This window comes from Lepisosteus oculatus, chromosome 3, assembly GCF_040954835.1.
Source record: "Lepisosteus oculatus isolate fLepOcu1 chromosome 3, fLepOcu1.hap2, whole genome shotgun sequence".
In the NCBI taxonomy this organism is placed as follows: domain Eukaryota; kingdom Metazoa; phylum Chordata; class Actinopteri; order Semionotiformes; family Lepisosteidae; genus Lepisosteus; species Lepisosteus oculatus.
Window position 1 is genome coordinate 1,550,750 of NC_090698.1, and position 26,912 is coordinate 1,577,661.

Here is a 26,912-nt window from a genome sequence, read left to right on the forward strand (position 1 = left end):
CCTCTTGCCTTTCCGAATAAAGTTCCTTTAGTTTCTCTGATCGATATCACACTGTGCAAAAATCAACACAATTACCTTGAGATCTAAAACTGAGACAAGGCAGCTGCATAACAGAAAAAAGAGTCTGAGCCAGACCTGGGCTGAACTCACAGATGGGGTCGTTCTGTCGGGACAAACCAAGCTTGGCTCGCAGGCAGGAGAGGAATGGCAGAGCAGTTCACTGAAGAAGAATCTCATCAAGAGCTCAGTCTCCAGGAGGGCTCCCCATGAGGGCACTGAGCACACAGCATGGTGCAGTACAGGTGCCCCGTTATTCTGACTCTGCAGTTGAACAATACATAGTTCTCAGCCAGCGATCGTGAGGGCTTGGGGAGACGGGGAAGATCCCTCCCTTCTGAGGCCACCATCCGGATTCTAGATGCAAAGTATTTCGTTTGATAGACAGGCGACAGTATGAAACCCACTGGAGCCTGAGCACCGGAGGGAAAAAAGCAGAGGACTCACGATCAAGTTAAAATTTCTTACCCGAATGAAATGGCTAATATTATGAATGCTGGACTGGCTCACAGTGACAGAGTGACCTCTAAACGGCTAGCCTGTGGGTCTGAACAACAGCATGTCCACCAAGTCAGAGACAGAAATGTTCACAGTGCGCACAACTGTTTTACTTCCAGGGAGGACAGTTTGATTTAGTTTTACCACCGTCGATGGATTAACAGATCATTTTGCTCACAAGGCCCTGTTTTTTAAGCAGCATTGATCATGTGTATTTCACCAAATATGCTGCACAATCTCCACCCTGATGTCAAGCTGAATAAGACTTTTTTGTACCAACATCTCAAATGAGAAGAAAAAATTAAACATAATTAAAGCAAAGCAATCAAGCCTTGTTGCTCCCCCATCAGAATGTGCACACTTGGGCTGTATCTTTGAGTCACTCAATTCCAACCACGTGCCTGAGCTTAACCCCAAACCCAGAAAAAGCAGACAACGTTCCCACTTTGTGTTACTCCTACTGAAGCAGCTTGTGGGGGACCCCGTATTGAGGGATCCTTGACAGTCCCTGCAGTTCTCTGGGTCTCTAGCTCAAAAATGAAGAGGTCCTGGTCAATACACTTTTCATTTTGCACAGTATGAATTTAAAATATAAAATCATTTTAATATTAGGAGCAAACATTAAATAAGCCCTGTTTACCAAGAATAATTGTCTAATTCCATTTGTGGTTACCATAACTTTGTACAGTTATTTTACAAGAAAACAGAACAAAAGATATATAAAACATAGCAAAATAACTTATAAAGTGACTGTGACTGCAATGTGCACTAAGACAAAACCTTCCAAAGCATGATAAGAACTCCTCTTTTGGTAGCAATTTCAGCTAACTGTGCGTTTGAAATTATTTGTGAATTTAAAACAATAAATTAACCTTCTTATAGAAACAAAACTATGGCTATGCAGTTCCAAAGAAACAGACAAAGGATCATTGCAGCTCTGATCTAAACTCCACGATCTGGAAGCTGCTGAGCTCTGGAAGAAGAGTTAACCCACAGTGCTGCACAGCTCTCTTTGTCGTGTCTGTTCGTGTTTAATCTTTAAACGCTGAACTTGGTTTGTACATCATTAAAAACATTTGACTTTTTGTCGCAATGAGTTACAGTTTAATTCCCCTCAAGTTACTTATTGGACATAAATATGGCAACCCTTCCTCAGTAGTAACTTTAATAACAAAATGTTGCATGGTTTTACGGGAAACAAACCGTGATTGCTCATAACCCTGATTTACACAAAACACTTACAAAAAAACAAAACGGAGTAAAATAAAGTACGCTCTCAAAACAGAATCGAGCCATCAGTCTTGGCGGGCGTCTGCCCTTTATTTTTTGATACTCAGTATTTTCATCTGAAGGCACTCCTCTCGCAGGGCCACCAGCTCCGTCTTGGCCTCGTTGTAGAAGCTGGGCTTCTTGGAGGACAGCGGCGTCTCCACGGTGACGGAGGCGCTGGTCAAGATCTCGGGTCGCCGGGCCTTGGTGAAGATGCGCGTGAGGGTGCTCAGGGCACGGGTCACGTCGTGGCGGGCCCCCTCGTTGACGAAGCAGTACAGGATGGGGTCGGCCACGCAGTTGAGGCTGGTGAGCGCCAGGGACATGTGGTAGGCCGTGAAGATGTTCTCCTCGAAGCTGCAGTCGGACAGCTTGCTGAGGAACACGGCGCTGCGAGACAGCAGGATGACGTGGTAAGGGGCGAAGCAGAAGAGGACAATCACAATGAGGCTGAGGGCCAGGCGCTTGATCTTGGCTTTCTCCTGCTTCTCCGTGGAGATGTTCCCTTTGATGGCCTTCAGGATCCCATGGTAGGAGAACAGCATGAGGATCCAGGGGAACAGGAAGCCCAGAAATATGCGGTACAGGTTCAACCAGGCCACCCAGTCCTCCATGGGATACTTCTCAAAACAGAAGGTGTGGTTGTAGCGGTCCTTGAAGAGCTCGTTGTGGAAGAGGGGCGTGGAGTTGGCCCCGATCTCGATGGCCCAGACGACGATGCTAACCAGCACCGCAGTCTTGACCCTGCGGATCCTGGCAAATTTCAGCGGATGAGCCACAGCCAGGTAGCGGTCCACGGAGATGCAGCAGAGGAAGGCGATGCTGATGTAGATGTTGGTGTAGAAGATGAAACCAAAGAGCATGCAGGACTCCTGCCCGTGGATCCAGTTGTCGTGGTGGAGGAAGTAGTCGATCCACAGTGGTAGGGTAGCGATGTACAAGAGGTCTGCGATGGAGAGGTTGATCAGGTAGATTCCAAGCTCGTTCTTCTGTCTGACCTGCAGGTAGGCCGCCCAGAGGGCCATGCAGTTGGTGGGCAAGCCAAGGACCATCACCACGATGTACAAAGTTGGCTGGAAAAGATGGTCGATTTTCGAGTCCACATTGCAGCTGATCGAAGAGTTGCTCATTGTCTTATCGTCGTAAACAGTGAGTCAAAAATTAAAATAACTCCAATGAAATCAAAGATGTTTATAATCCACTTCACAACAGTAAAGTGTTCCCAGTGTCTCCTAAGGTAACAGAGCCGTGCTGGCATTTGGTTTTGAAAAGAATCCCACTGTCCTGTTTTGAGACCATTACCCACACCAGTGAGCCTTGATGACAGTTGAAGTCAGTAAGTGTCCTGAGGAGGAGGCACCAGTCAGCAATCTAAACAGCGCTCTGCCCTTTGTGCCTGCCCCCTGGGACGTACAGAGATCCTGTCAGCAACAGAAAGGGATAGAAATTTCCTGTGGTGGAGTTTTAGGAGATTTGTGCAGTACATGCAATAATACATAGTCAGGTTTAGCAGCCTTTGCGTCTTTAGCCTGGGGGTCTTTTCCAGCGAGGCTACCTCAGGATGGCTCTCCAGTTTCCGTCCCCTGTTCCTGCAAGAAGCGCTTCCCAAGGGCCAGAGGAGGTGCCTGTTATCACCAGAGGGACACGCGGTAAAGCCTGGCTCTCCCCTAAGGCTTCCATATATATCCTGCTGGGATATTCCCAATGTCTTTCCAGCACCACAGAGGAACTTCCTGGCGTCTTCCCTCTGTTTCTGTCAGGAAGGTGAGTTGGTCGCATCAGCGGGAGGCCAGCTTCACGGATTCTCTGCTGGCCTTTGCCTTTACCCCATCTGCAGGACAGAAAAACAGGGGGGTGACTGGATGCTTCTGGAAACGGTAATGAGAAGTAAACTAGACCAGCCGACAGGCATGGATTTAGAAAAGACAGGCCTTGCCTAAATAAATGGAAATCCTTAACTGAAGTTTGGGATGGATAGCAAAAAACAAGCCAATTTCACCCAGCTGTTCTAAATCAAAATCATTCCCACCGTCATCTCAAGCAAACACCTCATTTCACATTCCAATCCAGTATTCCTCCTCCACCCCATCTGCCACATTCCCAAGCAGATTCATCCAAAACTATCCTAAAATACTCAATAAACATTCACAAGGCATCTGATTGTTGGGTGTCGGTATTCATCAGGAAATTCTGTTACAAGCAACAGCAACAATGGATAGTAAGAGAGCCTTTGACATGGTGTAGTTAGGCTTTTAACAAAGTTCCTCATTAAGAATTTTCAGGGGGATGAGTCTGTTGGTATTGAGAGTTTAACATAAAACAGAGAGTACAGATTGGGAGGCGAATGCTCAAATTGGTCAAATAAGTAATCAAGTTACAGCAACAGGGATAATAGTGACTGAGCCTCATACAGTATGTATTTTAATGAGATAGAATATAGTATCATTAGTAAAATAGTCTAGGAGTAGACTATTTTTAAATATTCCAAATCCTAAAAGCCACTGACAAAGGGAACTGCATGGCCTCCTTTAGAATCATCTCACACAGGAATCGGAGGACACAGATGGAATCTGGAGAAAGTGTATTCAAATCTGAAAACAGGAGGAAAATCCTTACACAAAGGGTTGTGGGAGTCTGGAGCAAATTACTAGCCACGCTGTTGTTAGACCCACTCAGGGCTGCTGGTAGATGAGATCCTCAAATTTATTGAGGATAAGTGATTACAAAAAAAACTACTCACACTAAATAGCCTTCTGTAATTTGGAAACGTTCTTATGTTCTGTCTAATACATCAGCAAATAGATTCAGCTCATAATTTGTCCAGGCAATTATAAAAATAATTTCTCTACTCATGTCTTAAAAAGATTTCAAGATTTTGCTCAGGCAGCTCAAAACGTGAAGCAGAATATTATATGAAATTGGTCACCTTACATACTTCTGTGGGGTTTTACTATGCCAGAATTCTCAGTAGATTGATTTCTTTCATTTCATTGATTTTGAAGGTCCTGTACTAATAATAACAATAAGCTGATGGTTGCAAGTACAAAGGAGTGAGGATGAGTGAGTTCAAACCATTTGAGATTTACTGAAAAAACATATATGCTATACATATATATAAACATCTCCTATACTCGATGAGGACTGTCTTACTCATTAGCGTCTGTTTCAATTCAGGTTTAATTGCCAGTATTGTGGTTGTGTATTATCTAAACCAGAGGTCTCCAATCCTGATCCTGGAGTGCCAGTGTGTCTGCAGGTGCTCCAGGTCTCAAGCACAAGAGCACCTGAAGAGCTGGACGAGGCTGTTAAACCGGTCCAATTAAGCCAATAATGAGATGCTTCAGGTCGTTATGAACCACACTGGATTGAAAATGTCTAGACACACCAACCCTCCAGGACCAGGTCTGGCGGTCCCTGATCTAAACACAATCTTAAAAAAAATCTCTGTGTTGCACAAATTCTCAGCTTAATCAACAAACCAAACATTTAAAAAAAATATTTGTTATGATTAAGCTGAAGACACATGAAACTAAAATAAACATTTCTGCTGTCACAAGCACGGCAGAAAGATGACCCTGCTGGGCTCGGTACCTGGCGCAGACGGGATCTGCTGGCAGTGCTGGGGGGAAGAGATGTGAACACTTTGTTCCACAGCCTCAATAATGGGTGGAGCTGGGGACTTTTCTTCTCCATCCTGCCTGCTGGGGCGCTGGCTCTCTGGGGCACTGGACTGACTCAACTAGAGGCTCACTAAGGGGCTGAATGTCAACACAGCTTAAAGACTGACCCCACAAACCACACTCCTGCTCCTTTCAGGACCTCGAATGTCCAAGTAACGGTCATAACTGGGTCCTTCCTTGTAAGGAAAGAGACCTCAGGCAGGAGATGAATTAATCACATTATTTTGTTTTATCCTTGAAGCTTTGACCATCTCTGGAACTTGAAAGCAAACTGGCAATAACTACCAGTTCCTAGACTTCCAGGGAAGATGAATGCAGAACCAGCAAGGGCAGGATCTGAAATGGCCCACAGAAAACAGATCTGTCGGGACAAGGCAGACACAGAGCGCAGCAGACACGTTTGGAAAGCAGAGCTACAGATTGAATGGGTGAGGCATAAAAAGTGAATACAGCATGCTTGAACTGGTGAGCAGGGGAAAGCTCTGGGTTGCAGATCAACTGGATAAAGAACATCCAAATAAGGTTCAATAAAAAGCACTGAACAAGGATCCGTCCAGGGTATACTGAAGGAAGGACTCTGCACTGGAGCTTGGATACAGTGATGCATCTGCGTTTGAGAGTGTGTGCTGGCTGCAAAGGAACAAGTGAAAGCTAGTTCTTATGTTCCACTTCTAATTCCTCTTAGATGAATCTCTTCTTCAGGTATGAACAGCTGAGCCATTGCATTTCTTCTTTCTACTTTACAGCGCAGAATCAGCCTTTCCTTGCTCCTTGATGTCTGGGTCGGCAGCAGTGATGTCTCAGGGGGTGAAGTGGGGGTAGCGCACCACCCTGGGGTCCCCCAGAGCCACCATGTTTTCAGTGTGTTGGTGTGACAAGAGCGAGACTCAGCAAGCGCATGTTCACAAGTCTGCCTGTCACCACAACAAAACACAAAAAAGAGATCAAATCCACCTGAGCTGAAATGAAAAGAGAGGAAAAGAGCTTGAAGCTGTACAGCCGCAGGGCTACAGTGCTGTATCTCAGAGGGCCTGATAGCAGGAGTACAGCTGCTCTTATCTAGGTCTTGACATTCCAGCCAAACATCTCTCTTGCCAGCTATAATTAAACTTCCTTTGAATGCCTTCCTTTACAATCTTCTGTGAATACATTCTAGAAAAAAAAACAATAATGAGCGTAATTGCAATTTCAAAAGCTTGCAATCTGTGACTGGGGCAATTTACTTTCAGGGTACAACTTTGATAAAAATCTCATTTTGTGATTAGCTTGAAATTTCTCCTCTTGCTGGGCAGCTTATTCATAGCCTACTGTGTACTATATTTGCTGGATTATAGCACAAAAGAGATAAATTAATGTGTGTAGCCCAGCAAAGACTGATCTTATTCAGAAACAGAACAAAAAACAGCCAGATTGGATTTCAATGGGTTTAACAAATCTGATAGATTCCTTTCATGGTGGAAACACATTTGAAGAGTTTTTCTGTTCTACTTTACATTACTAAGGTGCAGCTTGCCTTTTCAATTCTATGTATATTTATATTTAGCTCAATGTAATTGCATGGTTACTGTACTTACTTACTGCCTGACGTAAGTTTCAGTATAAAAAGCAAAAGAAAACAGACCATGAAATGCAATACACCTTTCATTAACAGGAGTATCAGCAAAGCTTATCTCTCACATATCGTGATCGTGTGCACTTGTTTCCAGTTCAGATACAGGTTGCACTGGTTTATGATAAAATGGCTCACACAATTCTGGCCCTGCAGGGCTAGTGTGTCTGCAGGCTTTCATTCCTGCTCAGCTCTTAACCACCGATCTCGGCTCATTCTTTGCCTAATGAAACCAGAAAATCATTTACTTGTCCCAGCTCTTCAGTTGCTGGTGATTTCGGGGGAGCTGGAAGACCTGCAGACACACCAGCCCTCTGGGAACCAGGACTGCCCTGAGCTGACGCAGGGAGCTCACACAGGGGCTGGACGTGTCTTCTCTGTGTGCAAATGAAAATGAGGGCACCTGCAGGTAACGCTCACATAGCGCCATGTGACCAAGGGAAACACATTCAAGTCATGATATTTGGATGCCATTATTCATGTGCACAATGGGAGTGTTTGTGATAAGGATCAATATTGCTGCTTGGTGCAGCATATGATCAACACTATTGTCACAAGTTTGGCCAATGGCACAGTCTTTCACTGGCAGCACAAACTCTAAAACACACTGCCTGTTGAAGTCTCTACGGCATACTCTTGCTAGTGACTTTCATGTTACAAGGTCCCAGGGGTTTCTGGAGAGATAGTGGCTGGTGTGCTGCCTGATTTTTATTGGCCCCAAATAAGTTCAATACAAATCAGGTCAGGAACAGTTTCAGTCCTTGCAGTCAAGTCGTCAGTACAAATCAGTAGGAATCAAGTCAGGGACACCCTCATTGTTTTTCTTCTTTTCTAGTTATCATATATCCTCCTCCCTGGTTTCCTGCTTAAAGCTTTTAAGCTTGGAGAGCTGCCCTGCACTTGCCTAAAACTCTTGAAAGCCAGTTAAACTCCTGGAATTACAAAGGCAAACACTCCGGCCAGATTTCAGATGTCCTTTAAAGTTTCTTCTTTAGTCTGGTGGCACTAAGAAATGTGTGAGGTTGTCAGAAATCCACTTGTGGTAAAATAAAACAGAAAAAGACCTGCCTCAAATACCGAAAATCACACCGGGACCCACTCCAGAATGACAGATGTACAATCACAAGCCAATTCGCAGTGCTTTGTTTGGCTCTAAATCCCACTAAAATTAGGTCCCTGCTGTGTTAGACAGAATACCACAATCTCTCTGCCAGAACATTTGATCTCGCTGCATTACAGCTACGGTCCTTGTATCCGCAAGTTTCCAGACAAACCCAGAAAACATGAGGGTCAGACCACACAGTGACTGGCTGTAATCTGATTGCAACTTCAGCTTTTCATTGTATTTTTGCTTAATTTTTCAAAAAAAGGTATGGAAGCAGTAACTGGATCCACATGGGAACAAGAGGTCTGTAATCTTACTTAACCCTTCAATCAATTTAATTCAAATGAAATAAGTGCTTCCTGGTTTCAGTCCCCATGCATGCTTTCATAGTTTCCACTTGGCCCTCGACTGTCCCTTGGAGACTAAAGAGATTCAGTTACCCTGGCCTGTCTGTCCTTGAAATTTCTTTAATTGAATGTTCAAATGCAATTATGTTTAAAACACTGTGAGACTTTGGAGAGAGACAGTATGTGAAAATTGTTTCAGTTGAAAATTTAGACTCAATGGAGTATAGTAGTCAATAAGAACTCAACGGAGTATAGTACAGACAGTACAGTACTCAATGGAGTATAGTACAGTCAGTACAGTACAGTACTCAATGGAGTATAGTACAGTCAGTACAGTACAGTACAGTACTCAATGGAGTACAGTACAATTGCAGAGTCACGGAGAAGCCAGGAGCAGTGGTGACCGTTCAGAGACTGAGATGAACAGCAGCTGAGCTTCGGGATTTCTCTGCATTATCAAAAAGTACACAGCAGAGAACACCCAGAGAAGTGCAACAAGACTCAGTACAGGTCTTTAGCAAATGTCTTACACAGGAACTTAACCCTTTCAATTTCGATAAACCACAACTAAGAAAACTCTTGTTTTGAGGTTTTAAAAACTTTCAAAGTAGTCAATGAAACTGGCCCCGGTAGTTCCTTCAACACAACACTTGGGACAGATCAGCAGCGCACTTTGTAGAGCCAGAGATAGAAGAAAATGTCAGAGCTATTCCTGATGCCCTGATAGAAATGTATTGTTTATAACGATGACTCGATAATATCATTACCAGGCTTCCCGTGCCTGGAACAAGCACTCACTCCCACCAGCACAATATTAACACTCAACGGCCGTGAACTCACAGCAGCCCTGCCTGCACAGCAAGCAATACAGTATGACTGCCCTATCTTCCTCACACCTGAAGAAGGCTGCCCAGCCAAAACATCACGTTTTCTTTCTTCTCTTTTCAGCAGGAATAGACCTATTACTTGTTCCTAAGCAATCCGGTAAGAGAGCACCAGGGGAAAGTCCAAGCAGGCTCCACCTGAAACAGATGACCGACTCGTTTGAAAAACATGAAACGGCAGAAAAAAAATGAGTGTGCAGAAAAACATGGTGAATGTCCATTTTTAACGTTCTGTCATCAGCTTCGTACATCACATCAAGATTGTTCCATACCAGTTCTGCCAGAGAACTGTATAAATTTGAGGTTTACGTCTATAAAACATACTACATGCACATTAACAAACAGTTGCAGGAGTATCTGATAGCACTTAAAAACTGCCTCGGGGATTGCTGTCTTCTCCAGCGGCCCTAACTGAAAACCAATGTGGACACTGACTGCTGCAAGGCACACAGAACCAGGATGCACACTAGTGACACGTAGCATCTAGTGTCACAGTAGTGATATCACAGGTGTTACTCCTGACAGCGCAGGCCATCTCTGCACACGGCTCCAATGCCCAAGGCCTTCAAGGAGCATGGCGCTGAGGAACTGACAGGAGGTTCTGGGGCAGGACTGGCTTGAGTTTCTCTTCTCTTATCAGCATGGAATAACCCTTTACTTGTTCCATTGTCCTCTCTAGTTCTCCCGCTAATTTTGCTTCCTTCCAAAAACAGCTAACTCAGAAAGCACTCACACACACACATACAGCAGAAAGCAAGCAGCCTGTTGCAGGAAAGACTATTTTGCTGTTAACAATCAGAGATCAACAACCGTAGTATTGCGTCACATTTTGCTGCATAAGATCACCTAAGGAGTTCCTGCAGCAGATACTGCATAAGAGTGTGTTCTAGTTTCAGATAACAGCAGAGCTCATTCAGGAGGAGCTTGAAAACAGAGCTCTTGAATCCTCCTGAACAACAGGTCCAGGCATCCATGCAAACACTAAGTAATCTTTCAAAATAGCACCAGACTTCATTAAAACTGCAAGATCCATTAGTCCCCAGGACAAGCCCCGCTTGCCACACATAAAAAGCTTTTAAAATCAATACAAAGGATTTTTTACTCGAGGATATCCATGGAATGACTTAAAAGCCAATACTTTGGCAAATGTAAGGCCCTTCTCAACAGTGTTGTGGAAGCAATGCAGTTACATACCACTTAGTCATGATATTCAAAATAAATCACAATAATATCCCCAAAAAGACAATAACTAATGCATTATTCTAAGGGATCTGGAGCTACAGACCCCGAGTGCCTCAGGATTTTGTTTAGAGATTTAGGGAGAACCGTTATCAGAGCCTGCGGGGAAGATCCATCCCACCACACTGGAAACAGTGACCACATGTAACTGAAAGCAGTCAGATTCAAACGGGACAAGGGGTATTCCTTTGGAAACCGCTCCTACAAAAAAACACACAAATTCCGTTTGGAAGAACCGCATGGTGAACAGAGGAGAACGATAATTCGCACCACTGAGTCCGGCGGAAAAAAGAATGAGGGACAGGATGGCTGGAAATGAGCTCCTCTTCCATAACCGGGATGACGCCGGACAGGAGCTTTTTCCTGCATCTTTCACAGGTGGGAGGAGGCCGATCGAGGCACCAGCTTCTCCTCCCGCCGCCAAGACTCAGCCCTGCTGGGTCTGCTGCAGCAGCGTCACCCTGCGGCCTGTGGCTAACTGACCCCTGACCTCACGCCCGGACCCCCTAGCGGGTGCGGGGGCTGGCGTCTGGGGGTTGTGTTCTGATGCACAGGGGGGCGGCCGGGTGTAGGTGTGAGAGGGGGCGGCTGGGCAGTGCCGAGCAGCGCCAGGGCAGGAGAATGGCAGCGGAGAAACTCTGGAGTTATTACTGGCTCCACGTCCCCTCTGCTTCCTGTAGCCAGGAGCTTTCCCAGCTCTGCGCTGCTTCGCCTCCTCTCTGCCCTTGGCTGCTTTCTTAATGACGTCTTCCGAGCCTGAGCAGCTGGCCTGCCATGTCCTCCAGGGAGCCCAAGTGGACGAGGATGCTCTCTAGCTGAAGCCTGGGATCAAATCCCCCTGCTCTTCAAACCAGCAGTTACTGGAAGCCTTACTGGCACCAGGACATGTACGTCTCCCACAGAAACAGACCCACACACCAGTTACCAGTCCTGAGGGTTACTGGTAGCTTAAGTTCAGATCCCGTTTCTTCCGCTTGGCCCGAAGCTCTTAGCTGTTCTTTGCGTGAAAGTCTTCTCTGTCAGATTTCTTTCAAGGTGAACACCAGAGAAATGCACCAGGCCTGAGCCCGCCCAACGCACAGGAAACTGCTGACGAAGACAGCCTGCTCTCTCACTCTGCTTCCAAATCTCTTTTGTCCTGTTTCTTTACTAAAATACAGTAGTTAGTCTGTCCCATTCCCAACAAAGACACAGGCACAAGAAGGGGTGGAGCAGATAAGACATAGGAAGAGAGAAAGTAAAAGAGGAGGGAAGACCGCTATTAAATTAAAAATTTAACAACCACCAGTCAGCCAGAATGAAACACTAGCCACTCGGATACAACAGTCCAGAGCACCCAGACGAGGTAGAAACAGTTCCTCAGGGATTTTCTGCTTCGCCATGAGGGTCAACACTGATCTCTGTGTCAAAAGCACCCGTGAGATTAAAACTGGGAAAAAGAGCTGCCCAGCATGCTGGTAGTGCTGGCTTCCTTTTTGTCTTTGATGCTTTACAGCCATCTCACCTGAGACATGGTTGACGAGTGCAGAGGACTTGGACATGTTGCGAAAGTGAGTTTAATTTCTAGGACTGGTGGACAGAAAGGCAGAGAGATCAAGGGGTTTAGATGTTTGCTGTGAGGCACTGGGTTTGTGTACATTGGCATGTCAGCCTCGCTAATCTGCATGGCGATTTCGTCTGCAGCTTTTATCATCGGGGAACATTTTTGCAGAAAGCCAAAAGCAAATAAAAATCACAATAATAACAGGAACAGACCGCTGGGGGAATAAATAAAATGCACATTTGTCGTGGGAAGAGGAGCCCTGGATGACGTGCTGTTCAAACACAGGTTTTATCTGGAGGGTCACAGAGTACAGGAACTGGGCAACAGCCATTGTGCCTGCAGTCTGCCTTAAACATCACAATCTTTTAATCAAATGAGATGATAACAGTAATAATATGGCTCCCAACACTTCTAGAGGCTCCACTTTTGCCTTTCTTTTAGAAAGCTGGCTGCATGGAAGCTTCATGGAAAGTTCAATATTTATGTCATTTTTTTTCTTTTAACAGCTGTGAAAAGGCAGGGAATACCATGAGACTGCCTGCTTTCTCCTTGATGTGACGTGTCTGTGTTGAAGCTTCTGGGAGCATCTGAACTTCAAAGGCAACCAAGCTGTCTGTTCTGAGCTCACTGCATGGACCATCGCATGAGAAGCCACCACTCTGCAGCCATGCTACACTACACTAGGTCCCCATCGCATTGTTACAAACGCATTGTTATCCGGTAGCTCAGCCTTGTGCATCATGCAGGCCCTGACACAGATGCTCAAGCAGTAGGTTGACATTTGCAACAACAGTGCAAGAGGGAAACTAGCTGCTGACTCTGCAGTACTTTCTAATCCTGCAGAGAGTACTGACGTGGTTGATGCACTTATTTCTGAACCTCTAGGTTGCAGCATCTGCAAAGCAGACCATCTTACTTAGCCAAACCCTGAGTCTCATGAGGTCACCGAGGTCGGGTCAAGGAGAGGGACTGCACTGGGGATCTCAGTGTTGGGATCTTAGTGACTCCCCTTGGGACTCAAAGCAGAAATGGCACAAGCGCAGCAGGGCCTCGTGGAGATCACTTAGAAACATCTGATGGCTGCTGGATTTGACAGGTCTACTGTTCGTCAGAAGTTCAAATCAGGTTAAAAATCATTCGCCGACGCATCACACCGATACTTCTGCTCAACAACAGCCGATACATTAAGCTCAAGCTGAAACAAGCAGAAGAAACATCCCCTGAGCCCCAGAAGTGTTATTTAGTCTTCCTTGCAGATGCAGAACTACGTTGCCGGAAATTCTTTTCCATGCAGAATAATCTTTGCTGGGTCGCAGTACCCTGCAGGGCGTGGGAGTCTGGCATCTCAGGCAGCAGGAGTCGGCGTGGGACAATCCCGGGACACACGTGTAGGAAGTGCAATGAAATGTATGAAATCTATACCTCCAGAGGCTCCCAGGGCCCTCGCCAGGGGGCTTCACCTGTGGCACAGGACACTGCACCAGCCTGCTCAGTGCCTGGAGGGGCTCTTCCTCCCAAGCCTGCGTTCTAATGCTCGCAAGGGCACCTCCTGAAAATAAAGGAAGAGCTCGAGGGATATCTGAATATTTCTACAGGCCTAACCTGGCATTCCCAAACGTGGTCCTGGGGACCCCCAATGTCTGCTGGCTTCCTTTTCAGGTGAGCTCTCTTTTACTGCACCTCGAATTAATTTCAGTTTATTTGTCAGATGCACAGGTGCAAGGCAATGCTTATTTGCATGTGTGGTCCAATACAAAGACATTAAGGAGACACCTAAACACAGAACAGCAGCAGCAACAACAAGGCTAAATAACATACCACTGAAATACAAGTCAGCATAGGCAGTGTGGAAAAAAACATCACTGTGAGTCAGTGGTAGAGGTGACCCAATAACAGGATTAATTAGAACTCTTTAATTATTTTCAGCTCCAAAACATTGCAGGTTGCCTTGTAACTACTGCATTTCGTAAGCGTCTTCCAAGATCCTTTGGGAGACCAAAGATTTGTCAGCTTTTGAGCAAAAAAAAAACAAACAATTGTAAAGGTTCCAAGGATGTAGGTCAATTAAGGATTTGGTTAAATAACGGGTGGAATGAAAGCCAGCAGGTGTGGGGATCCCCAGGGCTGGTACTGGGGTTCCTGGGCCTAACCATGTGCCCTCAAATTCTGGGTGGGATTCCTCCTGTCGTCTGCAACCTGTTATGTGTTCTGCTGTAACACCTACACCACACAGCTTCCCGCGAAACACCCCCGGAGAAACGATGGAACTTTCCCAACAAACTTATTTTTAGTCACCAATAAAATGTCAAATTGCCCCATATGCAGGGATTCCACTAATTACGTTTCCCACAGAATATTGCCTGGGATCATACTTAACGGCTCCACACTGGCCTTAAAAGAGTTCTTGGTAAATAAAAAACTAAATACTTGAAACAAACCAAAAATAAAGAACATTACGGAATGATTTATGGAGGGAAAAAACGACTGGGATAAACACCATTTGGAGCAGATTACAGAGAAGTACAGAGACACTAAATTATTTAAAATCCTGAGCTGTTAAAACAAACAAATACTTGAAGATGTCTTTGTTTGTTTATGCCCGTAAATGGAGACATCTATACAGTTTACAATTTGCTTCCCCATTACATGCACCCCATTACTCCTGGGGAGTCTCTCCTCTCCTTGCTGCTTCTACAGATAATTGTCCCGGTATAGAAACACAAACGACACTGTGGATTGCTACCAAGAAGCACCTAAACTAAACTAAAAGCTGTTTTGGTCTGATGCTGCCGGGAGACCCGTTGCCCAGGAAACCACAGAGGAGGAGGAATGTGGATGAGGAGTGTGGCACCTGCTGGAGAGAGCACCCCATCCACAGCACTATATTAATGGGGTTCACTCACCGGGTAATTAGCCATTAAATGTGTGAGAGGAGAGATGGCAGCGAGAAAGATGTCAGAAGCATCTTAATTCTGCAAATGAAGACAAATCCTACGTGTGTAATTGAGACAGAGAGAAGTGAGCAAAGGCATGAAAATCTAATTTTTCATTTTATTTCCCGTTGTACAACTCTGAGACCCTGGTAGCAATAACTCATGAAAGAATATTTCCAGCAGCCGCACATTCCTGTTGCTACTGAATCAGTCACACTATCATCCTTGTGGATACCAGAGCAGCACGTGCACGAGAAGACATGTAAAGGACAAGATCAAGGTGCAGGTCTATTTTTAAAAGACGCGGAGGCTGCAAGTTCCTTTCTGAAACAATACAAGCAGGTGTTCACTGCTCCGCTCCAAAGAGCTTAATGTTACTGCAAAGCAGTGGGAGCTGGTCTTGCAGAAGTGCCACAGAAGCATTCCTTTCTCAGATCAAGTAGCTACTAACTACCAAATGAGACAGATGCAAAAGAGATAAGGTCATTTGACCTGTTCTTATACTCTTAAATTCAATACATGCAGAAGAAGGTTCACAGTGCATTTTATAGGACAGAGGCTGTGTGTACAGACCCACCAGACTGTGCAAGTACATCAGGGACGGGGAAGCCAGCACCACAGTATTATGTGTCTGGGGCCACAGTCGTGAGGAATGCTGAGGCTCCTCGAGCTCCTGAGGAATGCTGTTGCACTGCTGGGATCACACACTGAATTTGGACTCAGGACAGAAACAAAATAGATGCCCTAGGTCAGTGGTTCTCAAACTTTTTGGACCAAGTACCACCCCTAATCCAACCAAAGCATCCAAGTACCACCTACAAGTCATCATCTCATAGGAACCCCAGAAATTCTCATTGACCAACATAAGTGCACCTGCACACACACTCACACATACATATAATAAATATTATAATAATAAACTTTATTTCATATAGCGCCTTTAAAGGTGGCTTCTCAAAGTGTTTTACAGAAAAAAAAAACATTAACAACAACTAATAAAAAAGCACCATTTCAGTGAGAGGGGTGAGCCTGTTTAGATGAGCAAAGCAGATGTGAATTAATTTTTCGAGCCTTGATACAATTCACAACAGAGTCTAACAGATATTAAATCGTCAGGCATTTTCTTGACGGCAAAGGTCTCGCGGTGGATGTTGTAATGCGTACATTAATTTCTGGAGCAACCTCTCTAATTCGTGCAACTACACCGTTATGTCTGCTTGTCATTGCTCTAGCACCGTCTGTACAAACTCAGACGCATTTGATCCAGTCGAGGCCATTCTCTTCGATAAATTCATTCAAAGGCTGAAATATGTGCTCTCTTGTAGTTCCTGTTGGTAGCGGTTTACAGAACAGGAAGTCTTCATGGGACATACCCTCAAACTCGTATCTAACGTAAACGAGCAAATTGACCAGATCGACTACAGACTCATCTAATTGCAGTGAAAAACATCTGCTCATCTTAACGCGCTCTATCAGTGTACTTTTGATATAATCCTTCATTTCAATAATTCTATGAATGACTGTGTCTTTCAGGGGGAGGGGGGCAGCAGGTCGAGTTGTTTAGCAGCTTTTTCTCTACACATAATACGTGTCAGCTCTTTTGCCAACGGTAAATAAGGTTCTTCAAAAATAGTGTAGCTTACCTGCTTTAGCAATACGCAAGCTTGCATTTTTCTGCGTTTCCGTTTTTATTTCCGTATTTATTTAAAGTTTTTATTTCATGCGCATGGGAGCGAAACACAGAGACGCTCGGTGTATTTTTCTCAAATTAGAACAGTTCTTAAAGAGTTTTCTGTTATCACGCTTTCGTGTGCTCACAAGATTACCTGCGTTCGTAGCACGTATTTCTATGCATTCCTGTGTTTACAACGTTGGCATTGTTCCAAAATCACGCACATTCTCCTTTCTCCCTATTTGCTGGAGATACAGTAGCTTTTTTTAAATACAATTGGTCATTTGCATCCATAGCACGCATTCCTATAGAGTGGTATAGAATTACAGAGTATCTCTTGTGTCCACTGAAGTATTAGCGCGCACTGTATCATAGTACGTAGGCTGCGTATTCGACACGTATTAAAATACAAAATATGAAAACCCGTCCCGATTTTTCAGCGCACACGACACAGTTCTAGGGTCATTTGGCGTACCACCTGGCGGCACTCCACGTACCACTGCCGGTACGCGTACCACAGTTTGAGAACCACTGCGGCATAGGTCATAGGTCACAGCCAGTCAATATCACTGGGTTTTGTGTAACACACGAGTTCCACAAGAGTTTCAAAGCAGTTCCTCAGCTGCACAAACAATAGAGTCGAGTCTCTGAGAGCATAAAGAACAACATTAGAGTTATGGCATTTTCCCTCACTTTGCGGAAAAGCGGCTGAATCCAGATACCCGAAGGAGAAATCCTGTCTAGGGGATGGATTCAAGTGCGACTTGAGCCTGTTAATCTTCTTGGAAAACAGACTCACAAACATCTCATTTCCAGTTCCACATCACTGAAAGGCCACACGAACTCCAATACAATTTTAAGTCCTGTTCTAGTTCGGTTTTCCTCTGGGATCCTTTTTGTGGGTCCCCCTGTTGTGCCGTGCCTCAGAGTGTTCCAAAGTTGGGGATACATGCTAGCCCTGGGGAAATGTTCTCGATAACGAAAGCTGTTGAACTCCCTTTGAGGAGCTTTCTGAAGCGCTGCCAAGCCACGACAGGCCTCTGCAGCAGCTGGGAGCCCTGCATAGGATGCGATAAAGCTCCCATTATCTCCTTCCTATTAGCAGCACACAGCTATAAACAACAGATTCCTGACACTGTGGGTTCAAGTCGGAGAGTGTAAAATAGACAGTGGGACTCGAGAGATCTGCCTCAAGACTGTGCCTAGGCTGCCCGAATTCGGTACCGATGTACCTTGAACTCTCAACAAGGGTGATTATGAAGGAAGCCGTGCTGAGCTTTAGATTGATCACAACCCCATGTTAAACCCAGCCCCGTAGCTCATTCAGTCACCCAGCGTGGGGAGGGAGCACATGGAACACATTTCAATCCATTATTCAATGTCATTCTTTTTGCCAAGTGCAGTTTTAAAGCCTAGAACAGGCCTGCTGAGTGGCACCCGGAGAGCAGGCTGAGCTCTTTGATCCAGGTGCTGCAGGTTCAAGCCTGGGTCATGTCTCAGACCAGGATTCTCCCCGCTGCCGCGCACAACTTACTGAACACCGCCCAGGTTCTCTCAGCCCTCTACCTTATAGTACTACAGTGCAATTTGTAGGAAAACGGATGTTCAAACACGCAGGTTCGTTATTACTCAGAAACATTAGAAACATTCCTGTAGAAACGTCCTAGATCTGGCTTGTGATCAGCCTACCACAGGCAGGTTAAATATATATGCGCAATACAGAGATTTCATGACAATAGACACTGAAAACAGTCACTGTCCAAATATAGATCCCTGTGATACTGAACTAATGACATCACCCGAACCTGATTATCTATCCCTTATCTGTAGTCCATTGTTTTTACTTAACCGATCTGCAAATCAAAGACACATTTCCTGAAATGCCTACTGCCAGTAATTTGAAAAGCCATCTGAAATCTAAATACATTATATTGTTTGGTTTTGATAATTGTTTCCAAAGCCTTACATGCAATAGAAGTCAGTCTCATAGTTCTGTTTATTTGGTTTAGTTTTGTCGCCCTTCTTATGGATGGGCATCACACTGGAAATCCTCTAATCCCTGGAGAACGAACTGCCCTGTCTGGAACAGCTGTTGGAAGAGCTGCGTCAATGTCTTACACATAAAATCATTTCCCTAAGACGAACTGATAGGAAACTTTCAAGTCATGGAGATGTATTCATCTTACATGCTTCAGGTACACAAAACACTCCTGTCTCTTCTATGTTACTACTCTTAAAAAAAACTTTGTCCTTCCACTGACTGAGGCAGGTTATTGACCTTAATGAACACGTGATTAGACAAGAAACTGTATTTTGGATATCACTGTTGTTCTTTTCAATAAGATGACTTTTAGTCTTCAACACGAGGACTTCTACATCTTGGCCTCAATGCTACAAATAAGCTGCCTTGCTCCAGCGTTTCCAGAAAAGATCAAATGACTACCCCAGCTAGCACAGAACATCTGGATAACCTCTCATCCGGTTTGCGATCCCAATGATACAGAATTCTGACCCCTTCCTTCAAGATATCGGATGTGCTGGGGTTATACAAAGGCACGCTGCCTGTAGAAAGTCTTGCTTGTTAACACCACGTTGCCACTCCAAGTGGTATAAGCTGTTTTCTTTTTCTGCTTCAGCTGGCACAGTGCCGGGAGAGAGGCTCAGGGATTTGCCTAATCGAATTTTATTTGCCATCATGTCTTCCCGCACTTGCAGGTGCAGGACTGTCGGCCCGAGCTTACAGGGCAGTCTCAGCGCATGGTACTGTTCTTTGTTTTGCAAAATTGTGGTTTACAGCTCTTACCAGATCCTTCCTGAGAAAAACATGGCACTTACTGAGGTTTTTTCACATTAACATACGATGAGCATAAAGAACGTGTTTGCAATATATTTAAGAGCCACATCCGCTGTATATAAGCTGTGTATTTAAACAGCTTTTAGTTCCACTACAATAACTGCACCTTGTTCATAGGTGCTTTTAACTGGCGGGCTTCTATTGATAGAACTACAAACAAGGCAATGTCAACACCTCATCGTATTTCAAAGATCACCTTCAGACCCATGCACACCTGCATTCATGCATATACAGAGCAAACCATGCGAGTGAAACACCAAGCACAAAACGGAGCACATACAGCAAGATCTAGCTTGTGCAGGGCCCGGTGCAAATGCTCATGCTTGAGGCTAATATTTATGCCATTAATACAGCAGCGCAGCACAATAAGAAGTGGACAGCTTGGCTAGGCTTGAGGTCAAGAGTTATTTTAAGGATTTGACTGGGTGCTGGTGCGACCTCTGCCACCACTGCTTACCCCAAACCCCAATTTCACACCTGCAAGAAACAGTCCTGCACTGTGGAGAAGAGCTCAAGCCAGTTTATGTGCGAGAGGGACTTCTTCATTATTCTTCCTCGTGTGAGTCACATTCTATTAACTGCTCCAAATCTCTCGGTCTCACAGCTGCTCCTGCATGTAATGTACCCAAACCACTGAATATTAACATAATAGATAATAAGGAACAAGTAAGAGGTTTATTCCATGCTGAAAAAAAGAAGAAAGAGAACACAACGTTTCGGCCGTGGAGCCTTCTTCAGGTGTTCTTCATCTTCATCTATTATAATAGATAATATATCCACTATTTGCACTGGAACAGTATATGTCAAAACCCCAAAGTCTTCTCCATCCATGAGCAAGACAGTTTTTGTCTAATCTTTGGGATTGAGGTACAATTAAATATCAAGTTTTGGATTGCACCTTGACATTTTCTGTAACGTACACACGCACATCCTCTAAAGACTACTCAAATCATTCCTTAGTTATTAATCCTGCAATTAAATCTGAGAACAGGAGGCATTTCTTGACACAAAGTGTTGTGGGGGTATGGAACAAGCTACTCAGCCATGTGCCTTCTTTGGCAAAATGGCTGGATGAGATCAATTAGCTGCTGATTACTGAATTAATGTTAATGTTTCTTTATTAGCCCTATACAATTTCTTGCATTAGGAATGCGTCTTTTCGCATACCCCAGCTTTTCTCCAGGGAGACACAGACACACAGACAGGGAGAGAAGCTTGGGGTCAGAGCGCAGGGTCTGCCATTGTACGGCGCCCCTGGAGCAGTTGGGGTTAAGGGCCTTGCTCAGGGGCCCAACGGAGTAGGATTCCTCTGCCGGCCGCGGGATTTGAACCGGCAACCTTCCAGTCACAGGCGCAGATCCTTAGCCACAGAGCCACCGCTCCACCCCATAACATGCTCGCTGAGCCAACAACTCCTCCTGTTTGTAACCTTTCTAGAGCTCTTCCATTATTTAGAACAGCCCGAGAACCTCTACAGTCAACAGCTATGTGACTTGGAGGTATTTTGAAAACCTGAGCTGAGCTCAGAGAGATTAAGAACAAAAGATTTCAAAAAGGTAGCTCTCCAGATTGCATAAAACACGTGAGACAATGTTCAGGTTTAAAAGTTGAGAGGCTTTGCTCCAATTATACAGTACCTGAAGAGCTTTTTAAAATTCAGCAGAGAAGGTTTTGGTTCATCTATATATACATGATGAGTCACTCAGAATGAGGTATTCAGTCGGGCACTTTATATCTAATTATGTGTAGATCACTTAAGTCTGTTCACCAACCATACATTTTCAGGCTCAGTTATTTGCATGTGTATTAGAATTAGTTATTTTTACCACCAAGTGTGTTTCACTGTACTGCAGCTCTCCCGCCTGTGCAGTTCCTCCTTTTGGACTATCTATTATATGTGCGCTACTCACAAAGCTTAACAACAAATCCTGTCATCTCGTCCGCCACTATCAGAATAGATTTTTTTCTGCCCACTGTTAAAACTCCCTGTATTTGGTTTAAAAAATTCAAGGGACTTAAAGCAAACAAGCAGAATTTTCCAGATAAGATTTGTGGGATTACAAAGGACCTGTTTTTCAGTCAGGACAGCTGAACCTTTTTTGTGTCCTTTGTAATGGAGAAACATAGGGCTGAATACGTTACATACGCATGTCTGCACTGAGCATTTCTTACACTTACTCCTAGAAATAAGATCACGAGACATAAAAAATACCATATAGACGGGACAGGGGAAGTTTTACACAATACTGCATATTGCACAATACGTAACAAGCAATCAGTGACTCTCAATCACAGCTTTTGGTGTCAGATTTGTATAAATTAGCATCATTTCTGGGTTCATTTTCTGGTCCTATGGAGGTGAAAGTGTCTTCCGTAAGCAAGCGTTTAAGAATATTATACTGTAGTTGCTAAATCACCAGCCCTTAGCGAACCTCAGTCACTTTCTTGTTGAAGCTTTCATGTCAAACAAATGCAATTTTGAGAACAGTAGCAAGACTAGGAATTAAAAAATAATGCTCCGCCTTTGGAGGAAATTACAAAATTGAGGCTTTAGGGCTTACATGGCTGTGGTTTGTGTTTGTTAATCCATAATTAATACAAGAAACAACATCCCAATTCCTCCCTCTTGAAATCTGGGGTCTCTGTATATGAAACATCTTGGTGCTGAAGAATTAAACCAAAATTAGAGGAAACAACATCTCTTACCAGCTGTTGTGGATGAGCCCAGAGTTTGTGCCTTTCCTCATATTCTAGAAACACAGAAAGAAGCCTTTCCTATTCTCCATCCTAAATTTCCATTTAGTTTATATAATAGCCTCCTGTGCTGCCCCCATCTGTACCCCTCAAAAATCTCCTCTCAATCCCATTTGTTCCAGACTGAAGAGACTGAGTCCCTTGTCATATGTCTCTGCCTACGACAATTCCCCCATACCAGGAATCTTTGTTGTTGAACTCTTTCGAAGGCTATTTGTGTGCTGGCCAAATCTGAATGTCATATTCTAAATGCGGTCTTACTAAGGCATTGTTAAGCTTAAGCATGACTTCCCATGAATTAGTCCATACTTTTCAATATTTACACCAGCACTCTGCTATTTTATTGGTTCCCTGCATTGTCTGGAGGAGGACATGGAAGAATCTACATAAACACCCAGATCCTTTCATGCGACGCTTCCTGCTGCGCAGAATGAGCACGTGATCTGTACAGTGTGTTCATCATTCCTGTATGGATCACTCACCCATCACTTCTGTATTTTCTACTCCCTTTTATTTTGCACTGTCTGCAATTTCAACTTGTCTGCGGGATGTACAAGAAACTAAATGATTGATCTAGATCAAAAGATCACTTTATTAGCTCTATACAATTTCTTGCAGACCCCAGCTTGCTCTCCATGAGACACACAGACAGGGAGAGAAACTTGGGGTCAGAGCGCAGGGTCAGACATTTATACAGTGCCCCTGGAGCAGTTGGGGTTAAGGGCCTTGCTCAGGGGCCCAACGGAGTAGGATTCCTCTGCCGGCCGCGGGATTTGAACTGGCAACCTTCCAGCCACAGGTGCAGATCCTTAGCCACAGCATGAAGAGCAATAGGCATAAGTCAGATCTCCAGTCTACATGAGCCCTCATACTGGTGCAGCTAAAGGTTATATCCCATACAATCTGATATTTCATATTCATTACAGCAGTTTCCTATCCATGTATATACATTATATACATTAGTGGATTCCTGCAGCTTTTAAGCTTTCTACAGTTTATTCACGAGGAAGCGTATGAATCTCATCCTGGAAATCTAAACACTCCGAAGCATGTGACATGAAATTAAAACGTCTTGCTTGTCCTGCTTTGAACTGCTGGCGCAAAGAAATCCAGTCAGGTAAACAAGACCATCCTTTCCTAGATCCACATGGGCCATCTCTATTCTTGTGCAAATATTCCTCTAGTTTGGCTCTAACTATTGCTTGCATGACATCAGCAGCAACAGAAATAAGAAGTAAGGCCCGTGATTAAAAATCCCTCATTTCTTAAGTATTACTGCAAGAATACCCTGGTAAAAAACGCTAGAAAGCTGACGAATGAAACAAGGCTAATAGTAGCTAATTGTTTTGAGGATCTCATCTTTCTTGAATGAAGCCAGGGAACTGACTGCTACAACATGACTGTGTATCCTGTTCCATTCTCCCACAACCCTTTGGGTAAAGAAATGCCTCTTGTTCTCAAGTTTTAAACATTCTTACCTCTAGTTGCCACCTGTGAACTTTGTTTTCTGTTTCCCAGTTTATTAAGCAGTGCTTAAATAGCTCCTGACTGGCTGTGACAGATAAGCCACCAAATAACTTCCGTAGGCGATTTCTTCTGAAACGTTCGTTCAGAATGCCAAATTCCCCAATCATAATTTCTTCAGATTTCCCGGGAGCCTGGCCAGGCTGCCAGGTTCGGATTCAAAACCCACCCTGAAGCCGCGCCGACTCGCGCAAATCTCTATCTCGAGAAGGTCCTCCAGAGGCCGTCGGCCGAGGCCAAGGAAAGGTCGACCGATCCGGCAGGGCTGCTGTAGCCAAGAGCGAGCAGCTCGTTAGAAAGAACAAGAGTAACGTCACTGGCAGCAAGAAGGGAATGGTTAAAGAAGAGTGTCATCCAACAGGATGCAGAGCAAGCGAGAAACTGCGTAACAGGAAGAAATGTGTTGAGACTTTAATCCCAGTTGTGCCATTTGCTGGCAAAAGAAAGGTCAGGAAGTGCAGCTGAGGGCTGCTTTAGACATCTTACAGAGTCACCGCGGGTGTGTTGGGGTCTGCTCCGTTCTGCTTGGGGTTTATTGCATTTGCTGCTCATATAAAGAACATGCTGTTAAGCATCATGATCACAACCATGGGTTTAGGAGGTTTCTTGCCAACAATACACAAAGTAGCTGTGCCCTCCACTCCTCCCTCCAAACCCCCCACAATGGGATCAACTAGAAATATCACAGTTTCTTCACAGCTGTGTGTGTGGCCAGGAGTGATTGTGATATTTCTCAAAAGCTGCAGACTGGGGGAGTGTGTCCCGGTGAACAGGCTTCTCTGTTTCTGGCAGAGCTCGATATGTGGGACTGTGTGTGTGTCTGCATGCCACTACAGAGTCTGTTTATTTTCTAGCAGGTCTGCTGCTGCAAGCTCTTGGCCTTATATGTCAATCTTCTACAAATTTACAAAGAAGTACCAGATAACACAAATCCTCTACTGGTTTCTTCTAGCTAATGTTTGAATTTGTGGCTTCAAATCTTAAAGATACGAGTTCATCAATACTCATGTTTTCACACCCAACAAAAAAACAGGAACAAACACCATATCTCACATATAGAAAAATATTAAGTCGCAATCTCGGTTCAGGGTACAGGGTTTTGGAAATATCTTCTCATGATTAGAACTGCATTTTTCTAAATGAAGAGTCTGCTGAAAGCAAAGGCAAAAGTGTTATCTTGAATGCAGCTTTACCAACTTTATTTTTAAAATACTTTCTGTCCAGTTCATTATTACGTATCTACCTGTATCTGTCTGTGTAGTGGGTATACTGTGCCATCTCGGTTTAGTTTATATCTCCCACCTGCCCAGGGACAGCTACTACACAGCTACAGCTTGTAGCTCCAAAAAGCAGTTTTGAAAACTGTACAGTATCTGTATTAAACTTGTACTGTCATCCATATTAAGCTATCACTTTTGCCCAATTCTCCGATTTTATAAATCCTAGAAACTTTCTGCTGTATTTCCTGCACAGCACAAGCCCTCAGTTTAGTCCTCATCTGCATGTTAATCTCCTGCCTGTCAGCATGCACCACGCGGAACCTGCAAGAATCCCATCACAGTCCTGGGATCTGGAGCCCTGAGTGGTCGCTCCGTCAACAGGGTCAAAGTTTTAGGAGCACGACATCACTTCGTTTTTAATCCAGGCCCTGGCATGCTTACCTGGAACTGTGTGTCGTTTTCAATCAAGTGTCCTCTTACATCACAAAAGCCTAAGTCATCCTCTGTCCAAGGGTCGAGAAATGAAGAAACAGGTCTCGGCTCGCGCTGTGTGACGGTTCACCCTTGCTGAAAGCAGAAGCCGAGGGTTTTTTTAAGAGTTACCTTCTCAGTGGGACGGGAAAAGTGCTCTTGTTTTCACCAGCCGGGTCTGTACCGCATGAAACAGAGAGAGGAGCCGGGCCAGGCCCACAGGCAGCAGGGAAGGGAATTCTCTTGTGGAAGAAAATGAAACAAAGAAAAGCAGCAGAAATCCGGAACCTTTTCGCATTTTCCACCTTTCCTTCCTTACGGCAGCGGGGAGTGATTAAAGTCTAGACACTGTTGGCCATGGATTGGTGCTGTCACAAATTGTTATCTGCTCACCCCTTCATCAGCGCAATTATACCTGGGAGAAAGCTGTTAGGCACGCTTCACCCTGCTATTTCAGAACGTGTGGGAACAAATTCTGCACGGCACTGCAGACAGGCAGAGGAGAAAGTGACAGGAGGGCCCAGCCACCTGCACGAGCGAGGATGTGTAGGGAAGAGGTCTTGGGCATTTCCATTCAGCACAGAGGGATCCCAGGAGATTGCACAACAGTCACCTCTATTGACAGCAGTGCTCAAGGGCTCCATGGAGCCTTTTTGTTCCAGGTGTCCAAAGACTGGACTGCAAATGGTTTACTGTGGTTTCCTTAAAACACAAAATCACAGCATTGCTGCTCCTGTAGGTGTCCAGATTACATATGCCCGAAAAGTGCCCGGTCTCAAGTAAGCCTTGGTATGCACAATAAAAAGGACACGCACAGCCAATCCAACCGCAAATAAGGGACCAGACAGTTGTTCGCAACCTTGACTCAATACTTCAGTTAGCAGCTTTGAAAAGACTGCTCAGGACTGCCTGCTAAGAAGCGAGCAGGGGAGGAAATTTAGTGTTGCATAAAAATACACGTAATATACTACCCCAAGCTAATTAAGTCTTCCCTCTCTTAATTTAGGTTGCTAGCTATTATTAGTTTAGAGTGTTTTTTTCTGCCGCAATGCTCTGACACCAACAATGCCAGCACAGTCTAAATAAATGTATCACAGTGAACACATAATATGTAAAAAAGTCTAAGCTGACGAAACGGAGCACAAAATCTACTATTTTAAAAGAACCCAACAACATGAGAAAATCAAAGTCCTTTGCTCTCAGCTCATTTCAGTTTAGATCTGAAATTTCTCATCTTAAGCAAACTGAACAAA

The 26,912-nt window shown here is 44.5% G+C and overlaps 1 protein-coding gene across 9 annotated transcripts in view; it reads right to left on the reverse strand.

Annotated features, from left to right (window-relative positions):
- Positions 1-1,134: 1,134 nt before the first annotated feature.
- The window catches only part of gpr4 (G protein-coupled receptor 4), a 34,179-nt gene continuing 8,401 nt past the window's right edge, over positions 1,135-26,912 (reverse strand). For 2 of the 9 annotated variants that reach the window (XM_015341090.2, XM_015341088.2), the window contains exons 2-3: positions 13,654-13,780; positions 1,135-3,655 (exon numbers count right to left, since the gene is read on the reverse strand). In XM_015341090.2, coding sequence (XP_015196576.1) covers positions 1,875-2,954 — 1,080 coding nt within the window. In that variant the 5' untranslated portion in view covers positions 2,955-3,655; positions 13,654-13,780 and the 3' untranslated portion in view covers positions 1,135-1,874. Of the gene's footprint in view, positions 3,656-5,415; positions 6,610-13,653; positions 13,781-23,922; positions 24,105-24,137; positions 24,237-25,629; positions 25,756-26,912 lie in introns of those variants that run through there. The other 7 variants (XM_015341085.2, XM_015341086.2, XM_069187723.1 and 4 more) reach the window with 6 other exon arrangements.